The 14,551-nt window shown below is 36.7% G+C and overlaps 1 protein-coding gene across 3 annotated transcripts in view; it reads left to right on the top strand.

The window, feature by feature from the left end:
* The window catches only part of LOC106078586 (PDF receptor-like), a 123,100-nt gene that overhangs the window by 91,478 nt on the left and 17,071 nt on the right, over nucleotides 1-14,551 (top strand). For all 3 annotated transcript variants that reach the window (XM_056029398.1, XM_056029403.1, XM_056029411.1), the window contains exons 4-8: nucleotides 5,242-5,349; nucleotides 8,049-8,212; nucleotides 9,387-9,490; nucleotides 12,570-12,735; nucleotides 14,339-14,495. In XM_056029398.1, coding sequence (XP_055885373.1) covers nucleotides 5,242-5,349; nucleotides 8,049-8,212; nucleotides 9,387-9,490; nucleotides 12,570-12,735; nucleotides 14,339-14,495 — 699 coding nt within the window. The remainder of the gene's footprint in view (nucleotides 1-5,241; nucleotides 5,350-8,048; nucleotides 8,213-9,386; nucleotides 9,491-12,569; nucleotides 12,736-14,338; nucleotides 14,496-14,551) is intronic.

The following is a 14,551-nucleotide window of genomic DNA, read 5'->3' as shown; positions in this document are numbered from 1 at the left end:
TAAAAAAAAACAACTCCCATCAAACGAAATGGTGTTGTTTTCTCCCTTTGCTTCTGACGTCACTTCCGTTTGCCTTTGATAATTTTAAACTGTTCAGAGAAAAAAAAAACAACTATATATTTAATATAAAAAAAAAGAAAAGAAAAACTCATAGTTTAAAAGAAAACGGCTGGTTTTGATTGTCAAAGAATCTCTCGGGACTGGGGAGGGGTATACTTTGACTTTGTGCATGAAACTAGTTACTGGTCAAGTCCATACAGCCTGTTAGAAAGGGTTCCGAATTTTTTAAACTGCCTTTTACTGTGATAAAAATTTTTTCAGTTTTATATACATATATATATCTATATAAATATACAGGGCTGCCGGGTAGGCTTGTGGCCGCCTGCGTGTGAAAACAAAAATGCCGCTTCTTTTTTTTTTTTTTTGGTTTGTAGAAAAAGAAGGCAAATAGTAACTGAGTCTTTTTTAAGCTTTCTGGCGCACCTTTGTTAGGCCTTCGTTTTTGCTCTTAACTCCAAAAAAGAAAAAGACATTTGCTTGTGGTTATTGTTCTACGGGATAGGTTTCCGCAGCTGTCGAATGATAAGCATTGCAGAACATGGTTATTTGTAAGGTAGTCTGCAAGCGAATGGCCATTATGGAAGCGTTTGAGGAGCCTTAGATGCCTCCTATATGACACCCAGGTCTCAGAGCCATACAAAAGTGAGGTTAGAACCATTGCTTTATTGTCATTCCACCATACTCTCGTTAGATACGACCAAAGGCGTTTTAGCATTAGCCAGACGGTTGTCTATGGTGGCTGGAGCTTTCAGAAAAGATCCTAAGCTATGGTAACGCTGCAGATACGCGCTTTTTCTTTGAGTCGCTCCGTTCTGCCTACGGCACGAAATTCCAGACTTGCGCCTCTAAGAGCTGCCGACGGTTTCACCATGTTAATTAGAAAAGATGATAAACTGAAGCGGTGGACACAGCACTGTAAATTGATGTGTTTCCTCTGAGGAGTCTCTGCTGTTCTCACGTAAAGTTAACAGACTTCTTCAATTTATGCTGGGACGTCACCATCATATCTATGTACAAATAAAATGTCACACGGCCGACTGCTCTAATTACCAGGGCACTGCCAATAGTAAGAAGACTCCTTGCCAGAATACTCATTGAACGACGAATGAAATTCCGTAATAAGTAATATGCCTCTGAGAGCCAATATTATTTAGAGCTGGTAGAAGTATACTGGACATGATTGTCGTCCATCATAAAGCTCGAAACAGTTTACTAACGATACTTATTCGCAGGGCCGGTCTTAGGACACTGCAACCTATGCGGCCGCAGTGGGCCCCGCACTTTCATAGGCCCCGCGTGATGCGAATTCTAGGTGTAAATTATTAAATTAAACCATTTTAACTTATTATTAAAGGGTTCCTTGAATTCTCCTGAAATTACAAAACATACGAAAAAGTCATGAAAATATCCTGAAATTATTTAAATCTTCTGGAAACTGATGCAAATCTCCTTAAAACAGACAAAGTTGTCATTTCGGGGTGTCATTCAATTTGGAAAACGCCAATCCTACTCGCGTTTAAAAAATACGGCATTGTCAGTTTTCATTTAATAAAAATGTAATAATAAGGCGAATTTTAACAAAAACAGGAAGTTCCAATACTTAATTTACGTTAATAGTCACTGGCATATAAATATAGATCTAAATCTATCTTGACCTCTTAGAAAAAAAAAAAACAAATCCGATATTTTGCCAGTTAATAGTAAATCTAAAAGGTAGATTTGAATGTTTATGGGTTTGTTTGTTTTTTTGTTGGCAAAACTACTAGCTACTGTAGATGGCTCGTAAAGTTAAGTTGACAGTGATTTAGTACTTAGTAAAGAATGAATAAAATGCAAAGACGAATTTTTTTTCTAATACAAAATCTTAATTTTCACTTATTACCCTTATCACAACCCAAATTAGGCCCCGCTCAATCCGTTTCGCATAGGGCCCCGCAACCTGTAGAACCGGCCCTGCTTATTCGATTTAATATTTAATGCACAGAACAAAGGATTTAAAATTCTTTAGTTCCGCTATCATTCACCATTGGGATTTGAATTAATTAAACCAATAATTTACTTTTTTGAATAACGTTTTGGCCGCCCCCAAAGTTTGCCCTAAATTTGTCTTTACCACTCTTTGAAGACCATCGGCATACGTTCTGTACTTTTGGATGTATTTGAAACAGTTTCTCAAAATAGATTGCCTCCCTTTTCAAACAAAAATATTATGTTATAATTATGGATGAGAATATCGAATAAATTGAATAACTAGAATATTCTGGAAGCTCAACTGAGATTTTTCATTAACTCTGACGCAAGAGAATGTGTGTTTAAAAATGATCTCTCTATAAAAAAAAAGGAAACAAAACATTTATTATTATGATTTTTAAAGCGATTTAATTCATTAATTCATTTTAATTGAAACTATTATTGTTTTGTTTTCATTTTAGCCATCTCTAGTTATTAAATGGAAAGTATGGATGTCTATACAATTCACTACTTAATATTTCTGTTGCAAGATATATCTATCTATCTATCTATCTATCTATCTGTCTATATGTTTGTCTGTCACAGTACCTAAAGTCCAAATATTTGACTGCTATATAGCGCTTAGATATATTAGTATCCTTCAGTAGATAATCTAGAGCAGTTTGCTTATCTGCTGTAGTAAAGAGGTCTTGGTGTAAAGTACAAGTGTTTACTTTATTTTAAAAAAAAACTACTTTTTTTATACGTACATGAATTTTATGATTTTTGGATGTACCTGACTTCGATCAAGGACAGTCGAATATTATTGGTTCTAGGTTGTTGTTTTTTTAGCTCTAGATAATGAATCTTTATATCTGCGTGTAAGGGTGAGACATTAGACTAAGTGTAACTTTTACATTTATTGACTTGATTTTGACGGAAGCTTTTCTGTCACTATCTTAGTAAGGAAGCAAAAGAAAATATGTATTCACCAAATATAGATATGTTAGAATGTTTTTTAACCTTGGTTAGGACTAATTAGAATGTGCATCCTCTGTTTAGGGCCCATCAACTCAAGAAAAGATAAGGAATCTTAGAAAAGATGCAAAATAAAGCCATGAGGTATATAACAGACGAGTATTCACATTTGACTAGAGTAACACCTTTAGTAAATGACTAAATTTAGAAACCATTCAGGATAGAAGACTTCTATGTAGGGCAGCAATTATACATAAAACACTGAACTACTGCAAATGTTGATTGTTTGCGAACTTCTTCTTTAGATTTGCATGCGGCTTGTGTGTGTGTTTTTTATTTAATTGTGAAATGTTATGTGTTTATATTGCAACCTCTTTCTTAAAGCCAAGAATGACTCCAGAAAAATGTTCTGAAATCTAAGTCCGTGTTCATAATTTCAACAACGAAATATTGAAACCTAAACGTGTGTATTTACAACGTAAAGTGATTCAATTCTCAGACCAGTTTCTTTGTATAAGCTAGTGACTCTTTCCTATTAAAACATACGTACAAAAAAAATGCCTTATAGATTAATGGAAAGGTAATGTGCATTTCTGGTCAGTTTTAGGTTATGCTAATTTGTTTTCTTAACAACCATTGAAGCGTAACACTCTGGTTCAATACTCACAAAATAAATGGATATTACAATCACTGCCAGAGTCGTTAAAGTTTTTAGCGGGGTTCGATTGTGTGTATTTGTGATAAACCATTATATCAACTATAAGAGATCTATACTGTTTCATTATAAAACCATAGAGATCTACAAAGATTTTATCTGAGCCAAGTGTGACCTCTAACTTGAACTAAGCCTTATAGATCATACCACTTTGTTGGATTGATGGGAATCACAATATTTTATCGAATGCTAACCTCCAATACTACGTACTACGCAAAATAGATTAACGAATGAAGATTTAACGATAATTAATTAGTACTAAATGTAAGCTAATCGGTTAATTTTTGCTTAGATTCGTTTATTGTTATCGACTATGAATAGCTATGCAAACTTTCAACTTGAACCAAGAATGTGAAGCGGGAGAAAAAACGTGTCAAAACGCAATAAGGGGACTAAATCCATATATATATATATTCCTATCTCTCATTAAGTAGCAATTATTCCCATTGTTTTGAACAAAAATTAATCACCAACAATTAATTAACTAATTGTTAAATTTTTTGATGGATTCATGTCTTGTCAGGTTGAATGAATAGTTGTGCAAAGTTCCAACTTGATTTGAGAATGGGAAGTGGGAGAAAAAACATGTTCAACTTTTTACCAGACAGACGGACAGACAAAAAGACAGAGTGAGTTGATATAAGTTTAATGTGATTTAACAAGCACAAAACGTCAAGAGTGGCGTGGACTACTTTCGCTATCTTGATTTCTAAAAGAATGGTTTACATAACCACGAGTAAGTGTTAAATTCTCTGCATGGTAAGTGGTGAGGACTGCACCGGATGACACCCATTCCAGCGACGACGACGATGATCTGTAACATTAAGGAGAGACTAAGACAAAAACAAAATAAAATGTAAGTAGTTTAAAAACAAAAGTTATAATAAATGGAAATGTATCAATTAATTCTGAGAAAGAAGGTTTCTGCGTCGAGGTTACCGTGATAGCTTTTGTAATGTATTAAAAAAAGTTTTACGACTGGAACTCGAACTCAAGGGCTCAAGCCTCCTCAATCCAGTACACTAGCCCCTGTGAAGAGCTTATGAAAATAGAAGGCTCATTTCTATTTATTGTTAGTTTCAAAAATTTAAGCGACAAAGTATAAAGGAGACTAATTCAACTTATAGGCCTACTGCCACATCAGTCGAATGGGATATGTTTGCCTTGTTCGATACCAAACAAAATAATTAATTACCAATAATTAATTAACTAATTGGTGGTATTTTATTGATCCTTGTTATGTTAGGTACAAGAGATAATTGTGCAAAGTTTCAACATGATCCGAGAATGGGTGTGGTAGAAAAAAGGTGTTAATATATATTTTTACCAGACAGACAGACAGACAGATATAGCTGGTATAAGCTTTGTAAAAAGTGTTCATTTTTTCAAATCTGTACTACTGAAACGAGTCCATTTACTTATGCAGTATATTCTCTTGATTGTGCTGTTTAAGACTAGCAAAATGTTTTTATATAAGTTGTAATTTATGTAAGCTGTAATCGAGGCCTGACTGTTTTGTGTTTCTGGCTACTCAACAGGATCCTACTGCCGTGGTGTGTGGGACACTGTCATGTGTTGGCCGGCCGCTAAAGCGGGATCTGTCATCCGATTGCCCTGCCCCCCTCTACCTGGATTAATCAAAGAGAGTAAGTATTCTCTTTCTCTCTCTCTCTCTCTCTTTCTCTCTCTCTCTCTATCGCTCTTTCTCTCTTTATTTCTCTCTCTCTTTTTCTCTCCCTTTCTCTTTCTCTCTCTGTCTTTCTTTTCATTTTCTCTTTCTCTCTCGCCCTCTTTCTCTCTCTCTTTCTCAGTCTCTCACTTTCTCTCTATCTCCTTTTTCTGTCTGTCTGTCTGTCTCTCTCTCTCTCTCTTTATCTTATGTCAATCTCAATTTCTTTTCCCCTAAAATACCTCACAAATTTAAACATGTGTATTGTTCTCTCATATCTATACATACGTATAATGTCTATATCTACTAGTACACATCCTTGTCTTCACGTGTACACATCCTTATCTTCACGTATACACATCCTTATCTTCATGTGCACACATCCTTGTCTTCACGTGTACACATCCTTATCTTCACGTGTACACATCCTTGTCTTCACGTGTACACATCCTTATCTTCACGTATACACATCCTTATCTTCACGTGTACACATCCTTATCTTCACGTGTACACATCCTTGTCTTCATGTGTACACATCCTTATCTTCACGTGTACACATCCTTATCTTCACGTATACACATCCTTATCTTCACGTATACACATCCTTATCTTCACGTGTACACATCCTTATCTTCACGTGTACACATCCTTGTCTTCACGTGTACACATCCTTATCTTCACGTATACACATCCTTATCTTCACGTGTACACATCCTTATCTTCACGTGTACACATCCTTATCTTCATGTGCACACATCCTTGTCTTCATGTGTACACATCCTTGTCTTCACGTGTACACATCCTTATCTTCATGTGTACACATCCTTGTCTTCACGAATACACATCCTTATCTTCATGTGTACACATCCTTGTCTTCACGTGTACACATCCTTATCTTCACGTATACACATCCTTATCTTCACGTGTACACATCCTTATCTTCACGTATACACATCCTTATCTTCACGTATACACATCCTTATCTTCACGTGTACACATCCTTGTCTTCATGTGCAGTGCACACATCGCCATATATAATTTGTGTCTGCACGTTTGAATCAATAATTATTATTTGAGTTGCTGGGTCAGTATGACCCTAAATATCGTCACTTTTTCAATGTATCAACGAGAATTTCAAATTTAGTTCGAGGAACTTACATGCGACACAGAGAATCATTAAAAGCCTCAGTCTAACGTCACACCTACCAATGTCTTGTTATCACTTTACAAAAAGCTGAAGGATCTCAAAGTGATTCTTTTTCAAATTAGTCTTGGAAGGGGAAGTTGCTCATTTCATTTTTTGTTACAAGACTGTGGTTGACGTCGTGCTGTTCTTGCCTGGTTAAATTATTTTGATTCAGGTCAGTGGATTGAGTTTGACCCTAGTGATGAGTTTACTGGTCCATCTGTTTTCTGTAAATTGTTCCCCTCGATGAATACAATGTATCAACGTCTCTTCTTCTTTCGTGCCACAATGTATCAACGTCTCTTCTTCTTTCATGCCACAATGTATCAACGTCTCTTCTTCTTTCGTGCCACAACGTATCAACGTCTCTTCTTCTTTCGTGCCACAATGTATCAACGTCTCTTCTTCTTTCGTGCCACAATGTATCAACGTCTCTTCTTCTATCGTGCCACACAATGTACTCCTTCGAGTCAGTTGTTCCATTCTAAGTACATTTTTCATTCAACCATACTCTTCCATTTCCCAGTTGCAAGTGAACTTTCGAGGGATTTCAAACAGGTCAGATTTTTACCATCGTCATTCGACCTCCCCCCCCCCCCTTTCCGGATCTTTCTCCGTACTCCAAATCAGGTCCTATATATGTCGTTACACTTAGAAGTCGATGAAGACCTCTCTTTAGTGACCATAGGTCAAAAACTTTTCTTTTAGTGGCCAGCGCCTTCGGTCTGAATCTATGTGCACTGTGTGGACACACTACAAAGCTCAACCAAGTAGACGCTTAACTGCTCAACGGGTATGTGTTGACCAGTCTGAGGAACATCGCATTGAAGCGAAACGTCTTATGTTATATATCTACTGTATTACTCTACATGCATGCATGACCTACATCCTCATTTGCAGACAGCACTCAAGTTGCGCCGTTCATAATTAAAATAACTTCCTATCATGAAAAATAAATTGTTGTAAAGTGGATTATATTCCCAAGTGGTGCTTCTGGTTCGCTGACTTGTAAATAGAATCCACTTCTGAGCAGACTTCAAGTATAGCTTGGAGAAAATCAGTTTTACAATGGAAAGTGTTTCATCTATCTTTCTATCTATCTATCTATCTATCTATCTATCTATCTATCTATCTATCTATCTATCTATCTATCTATCTATCTATCTATCTATCTATCTATCTATCTAACTAGCTATTGATCTATCTATCTATCTATCTATCTATCTATCTATCTAAGCGTCTGTTTGTATGTTTGTCTACATTGGCTTGTGTGGCTTGCCCTTTTTTATTTAAATTTACACAATCTTACCAATAAAATACTGCAGATCCAACTTATAAATGTTTTTGACGAATTACTTTCTGATTACGACATTGTGTCAATGTTAATCTAATAACATCCTTATATAAATATGTATTACACACTTGGGTCTTTAGAGACTGTATATATTTGATCTACAAACCCCAGATCTAATTGATTCCTAAATCTGCAGATAAAGCGTACAAAATATGTGGGCCCAGTGGCCTGTGGGAGACCAGAGAGAAGGGCGTGTTCACCAACGACATAGGCTACACCCACTACACTGAATGTTATTCTAAAGAGGCTCTTGAAACATACATGAAATACCTAGGAAACAAAACACTGGCAGAGAAAGAGGTGAGTTTGGCAGGGCTGAGGTGTGGACATGTCAAGCCTGAGCTCTGGGCAAGGCAGGGTTGAGCTGTGGGCATGTTTAGACTGAGCTGTGGGCAAGGCAGGGTTGAGCTGTGGGCAAGTTTAGACTGAGCTGTGGGCAAGGAAGGGTTGAGCTGTGGGCTTGTTTAGACTGAGCTGTGGGCAAGGCAGGGTTGAGCTGTGGGCATGTTTAGACTGAGCTGTGGGCAAGGCAGGGTTGAGCTGTGGGCATGTTTAGACTGAGCTGTGGGCATGTTTAGACTGAGCTGTGGGCAAGGCAGGGTTGAGCTGTGGGCTTGTCTGGACTGAGCAGTGTGCAGAGCTGTGGACATTTCTAGGCTCACGAATACACCCTGGAGAGGTGCTGAATGTGGTATCACAATAATATTAAATAAATTTGAATGCATATCCTTTAAAAGTTGGCAGCATAAGGATTGAAACAGGCTCGAAGCCTGTTTTGAAGTCAAGTGTAATGTTTGTATTGTTACGTGTGTTTTTGACGATAACTCTTTAGAGTTAAAATGAAGGTTAGATTTACGATCACTATTAGTTTCATGGGGTTAGGTAAGTTAAGGTCAGTTAATTGTAGTGTCATGTTTATACAGGAGAATTTCATGGTACAATTATATTTTGTGTCTATTCGACTACGTGTAAAATCATTCGTCATTCAGCTGAGAGTTTTTTTCCATTTGGCTGTGCTAGTTATTCAATTTAGCTGTGCTAGTTATTCAATTTAGCTGTGCTAGTTATTCAATTTAGCTGTGCTAGTTATTCAATTTAAGTTAGTATGAAAACATACCCAATTCAAGTTAGTCGTATAAAAACCTATCCAACTTAGCTTTTCTTTAGTGTGTTTTATAGAAACCTATCCAAATTATGTTAAGTTTATATGAACCTTTCAAATTTAAGTGTATATGAACCTTTCAAAGTTAAGTGTATATGAACCATTCAAATGTAAGTGTATATGAACCTTTCAAAGTTAAGTGTATATGAACCTTTCAAAGTTAAGTGTATATGAACCTTTCAAATTTAAGTGTATAGGAACCTTTCAAAGTTAAATGTATAGGAACATGTCTTTGTGAACTCGGTGTATCAAATATAACTCGATGTCTCTTGTATAAGTTATAAGTAACACCAACACTAAACTTTATTTCAGTTTATCAAAGACATCATAACAACGTCGCGAACTCTGGAAATAGTTGGTCTCTGTATCTCTCTCATCACTACCATCATATCATTGTTCATCTTCTGGTACTTCAGGTAAGACCTTTTCAACAATTCCTATATCCACCTTTTAGGCTGTGTTGGGATCGAGTGGCAGTTACTGAGGCGCGGAGATATTTGAAGTTTGGGATTTACCCTTGAGTCCACCCACTATACTGAGTACCTGACATACGTTGTGTTGGCTACATGAGACCCTCTTTAACCCTCAGCCATAGAAACAGATGAGCTTTAACTTTATACCGAAAGGTCTGAAAAGGTTTTCTTTAACTACCTGACATATATATATCCCGTTTCTTTGGACACATCAGTGGCGTGGAGAGGGGTGAAACTGCTTTGTGGGTGACATGGTTTCTACCTTAGCTAACGCCTAGGCTTTTAACTCTATGCTTGCCTGCCCTCACTTAAATCTGTGCCAACCCCAACCCTGCCATCTCTGTCTTTGAATGAAGTCAAGCTAACCTGTTTCTGTAGCAAATAACCAAATAGAATAACATGCGACCAGTGTTAGATTCAACCAAATAGAATAACATGCGACCAGTGTTAGATTCAATCAAATAGAATAACATGCGACCAGTGTTAGATTCAACCAAAGAACTCAATAGGCTTACTCTAGTGATTAAGCTTTAGGTCCAACCAAAGAATTCAAGAGACTTACTCAAGTTGTTACTTACTCTAGTCATTTAACGTTTTGAAAAGTTGTTTTTTTCTTTGCAAAAAGAAAAGAAACTAATATGATTATTTAGACTGCAAATCTTTTAACATAACAATTTGAAATGTATAATATATATTTGTATTGATGTTATAAAAACAATGTTGTTTCGGACAGCTTATACTTCAATGTTTAGCCTATATTTTCACTTAACACAAAAAAAATTTTACAAAGCTTATACCAATTCCCTCTGTCAGTCTGTCTGGTAAAAAGTTTGTACACGTTATTTCTCCGACTGCCAATCTTTGGATAAAGCTGAAATTTTGCACAATTATTTCTTTTATCTGACAACACCAGAATCAATAAAACAAAATTAAACAATTAGTTAATTAACTATAGGTAATTAATTATTTGGTTTGCTATCTTGAACAAGGGAAAGAAATTGTACTTGACTAAAGTGGTGGTATAAGTTGAGTTAGTTCCCGCTCAAAATTAAAGCAAACTATACAAAAAAAAAAAGCTGAATGAGTCCCCTTTGTAGGTCGCCGCTCTAAATTGAAACAAACAATATACAACTCTACAATACTCTCTAGTCATAAGTACCTCACTAGCAGAGTTATTAGCATGTCGGCCCGAGAAGGCGTGAGCCACGAGTTCGAATTCAGGTCCTTCCCTTTTGTTTTCTTGTAAATACTTTTAAAAACCAAAAACGGTAAAATCAACCCAGATATCACTTTCTTTCTCCTCCCGCCCCCCCCCCCCCAACTTTCCCAACTGGTCCAGACAAGTGATAGGATCATAGCGTATTGAGGAAACTAAAAGCTTGAAATAGCGTTAAACAAAAAATATTGGTAAAAATATAATTAATCGCACAGATAGTTGGTCTAGATCTATTAAAAATTAAATGACATGACTGATCCAAACTAATAGATACAATTACACTCTGTGTTAACTTTTTTTTTGTTCTTGTTTTTTTTTTTTAAGTATTTTTTATGTTTTTGTTATTGTTTTTTACTGAATTAATTTGCGTGAAAATACAAACTTCAGGCTATTTCAAGACGTCTTTACGAGACTGTGCCACAATGAGACACATAGATGAACAAGCGCTGAGAGGAGACGCAGGCAGTGGTGAAAGTCCTCCGATGATTGTTATGTAACGCGATAAGGTCACCGAATGAAGGATGGAGAAAGTGGAACCCCGGGAGAGACAGAAAGAGAAAGTGCGCGAGTATGGAAAAGGAGGGGGGGGACACATGCCTTGGGAGGTACAGACTGAAGAACTAATAGGGAGGTACAGACTGAAGAACTAATTGGGAGGTACAGACTGAAGAACTAATAGGGAGGTACAGACTGAAGAACTAATTGGGAGGTACAGACTGAAGAACTAATTGAGAGGTACAGACTGAAGAACTAATTGGGAGGTACATACTGAAGAACTAATTGGGAGGTACATACTGAAGAACTAATTGGGAGGTACAGACTGAAGAACTAATAGGGAGGTACAGACTGAAGAACTAATTGGGAGGTACAGACTGAAGAACTAATTGGGAGGTACAGACTGAAGAACTAATTGGGAGGTACAGACTGAAGAACTAATTGAGAGGTACAGACTGAAGAACTAATTGGGAGGTACAGACTGAAGAACTAATTGGGAGCTACAGACTGAAGAACTAATTGGGGGGGTACAGACTGAAGAACTAATTGGGATGTACAGACTGAAGAACTAATTGGGGTCCTCCAGTCAGCTACACTCATGATTTCCTCACAAACTGGATCGCGAACAGCATACATTATGTTAAGTTGCTCTGTCTTTACCTGAACTTGACGTACATCCAGAGAAATCCTGGAACTCAATAAGCAACACAAGATACTCATTGGGGGGGGGGGGGGTATTAGTGATTATACTAGAAGTATGATTCACTACTTACGGCCCGCAGGACATATCCGGGCCGTCATACGATATGTACTATTCGCCCCTCCCCCCTTCCGGAAACTACTTCCCACAGTGTATGGACTTTACGAGTTTTTAGCCTTGATGCGACTGGTTAGTGATTTAGAATTGCATGAATTATTATTAACACTAATTCGCAACATTTTTACAAAGGTACGCCTGCTCTCCTGTTTTTTTTAAAGTGGTTAGCAGACGACTATGACAGAACAATTACCACAACAATGTAGTGTTTTATGTCGGTGTTGTATTTTGTCTTGCCTCGTCTTTGTTTTAAGGATTTGTAGAAAATCGTGTCTCTAGCATCCTCATAACTCTCCTATTCAACAGTCACAAAAAGTAACTTAGTGTCCTATTAAACAGACAAATAAAGTAGTGATATGTTGTGTCCTTTATCTAGAGATACCTAACTTCAATTATTTTCCTTTTTTGTGAGATATTGTTTCGTTTGATTACCATTAAGAAATTTCCTTTATAATTTTTCATTGAGTATTTTGGCTTTATTTTCTGTTTGGCAGCACTTTAAAATGTCACCGAACACGAATCCATAAGAATCTGTTTGTGGCCATGATAGTCCAGATCTCCATGAGAATCATCCTTTACGTGGACCAGTTGGTGGCCAGAGAAACCGGGGGCAAGATTGCAGGAGCGGCTAGTGGAGACAGCAACACCATCTACGACACGGTAAGTGCGTTCTTGGCTGCTGTTATTGCAGAAATACACTCAGGATTGTATATGTAGGTCTCAAGTACCTCAAAACACTTTGCAGGATTAACCATTAAAAACTTCGTTTTGATTAGATTAAGAAAATGGCTAGTGCTGGATGATGATTTTGTAAAAAAAAAAATGTGAAATGGTTTATATTTTTTTTTCCTTATCGATTTTTCTGTAAAAATGAATTAATTTATCAATGCTTAGATTTTTTTTTCCAATACAAAACAAACAATCAAAGAACTTTTTATTCTGACATTTTATACTTAAGTCCTTAAAAAATAAACTGTCTTTTTTAACACAACTGTATTTATTTCAGCTGTTTTCTATTTACCAGCTAGATATCCTTTTAGGACACTTTTATTCTAAAATCTGATCCAAAGTTTACAAGGCTTATATCAACCCACTCTGTCTGTCTGTCTGTCTGTCTGGTAAAAAGTTTGAACATGTTTTTTCCCCATTTCTCATTCTTGGATCAAGTTAAAACTTTGCACAATTATTCATTGAACCTGACAAGATTTATATGAATTAAAAAAAAAAGGATTAGCTAATTAATTGTTGGTGATAATTTTTTTTGTTCTTGAAATAAGGGGAATAAATGATACTTAATGAGAGATGTGGATTGTTAAGGCCTCCGCGCGGTGTTGGTTCTTGGCAATATGTCTAGTGTAGATCTGACTGGAAGTAACGCTGAACTCAACTACTTTAGTAACACCGGAGAAAGGCCGAAACAATCAAAGACGTAGTCGACGCTGGTGTGTTCTATAACGATATTTAATAATCAAGAAGGGAGTCGTCTGATGTCAGCTATGTCCGTAAATCCGTATCTATTCTACTGCTCTACAAGAAGCGTCTTCTTTTTATCGTCACTTAGAGCGTTCTTATTTTTTAAAGACCTGTCACGTCACTTAAAATTAAAACTTTACCCTTATTCCCGAAACAAATAACTAATTCCTAATCATGTCATAACAGGATGTATATAGGGATTTAATTCCCTTATTACGTTTTGAAAAGTTTTTTCTACCACTGCCCATTCTCGCATCAAGTTGAAATCTACATAACTATTCCTAGGTGATGACAATACACAAATCCATCCAAAAATTAACCAACTATTTAATCACTTCGTTCTTATAAATTTTGTTTATATAGTAGAAATTGAGCTAAACGCTGTAATTTTCCGTAAATGGCAGTTCTTCCCCTTAAATAAGCTCTGTTTTCAAAAGGTATTCTTTTTTTTTTCTATTGTTTGTTTTGTGTATTCCGTTACAAATTAATAGATTTGTTTGTTGCTGTTCTCTATTGAGCCTCTCGATGACGCATGCCACATAAAACATTATGCCAAATTCTGTAGAGATACTTCTGAAAACGGGAGGGGATTGAGATATTGATGATTGGACAATCTCTTTCTCGTAAAACATGATGGAAATAGTGTTGAGATGTGAGTGTGAGTGTGTGTTGTGTGAGATGACCTCCCTTCCATTTCCAATCAGTTCTAACCTAATCACTATTTGACACGCACTTTGGTAATGCAACATCCCCTCTCTCTACTTCTCCCCCTTCTCTTATCTCCTCGCAGCCGATATTCTGCGAGATCCTGTACAGCCTCTTGGAGTACACCAAAACAGTCAAGTTCATGTGGATGTTTGTGGAGGGCATCTATCTCCACAATATGATCGCCGTCTCCGTCTTCTCTGGCAAGCCCAACTATGTGATCTTCTACACCATTGGCTGGGGTGAGTCGTCTGCTAGTCACTTATGCAAGATATCGATACTTTAAAAATGTATACCT

Source organism: Biomphalaria glabrata, chromosome 1 (assembly GCF_947242115.1).
Source record: "Biomphalaria glabrata chromosome 1, xgBioGlab47.1, whole genome shotgun sequence".
In the NCBI taxonomy this organism is placed as follows: domain Eukaryota; kingdom Metazoa; phylum Mollusca; class Gastropoda; family Planorbidae; genus Biomphalaria; species Biomphalaria glabrata.
This window is presented reverse-complemented; position numbering and strand designations above follow the sequence as displayed.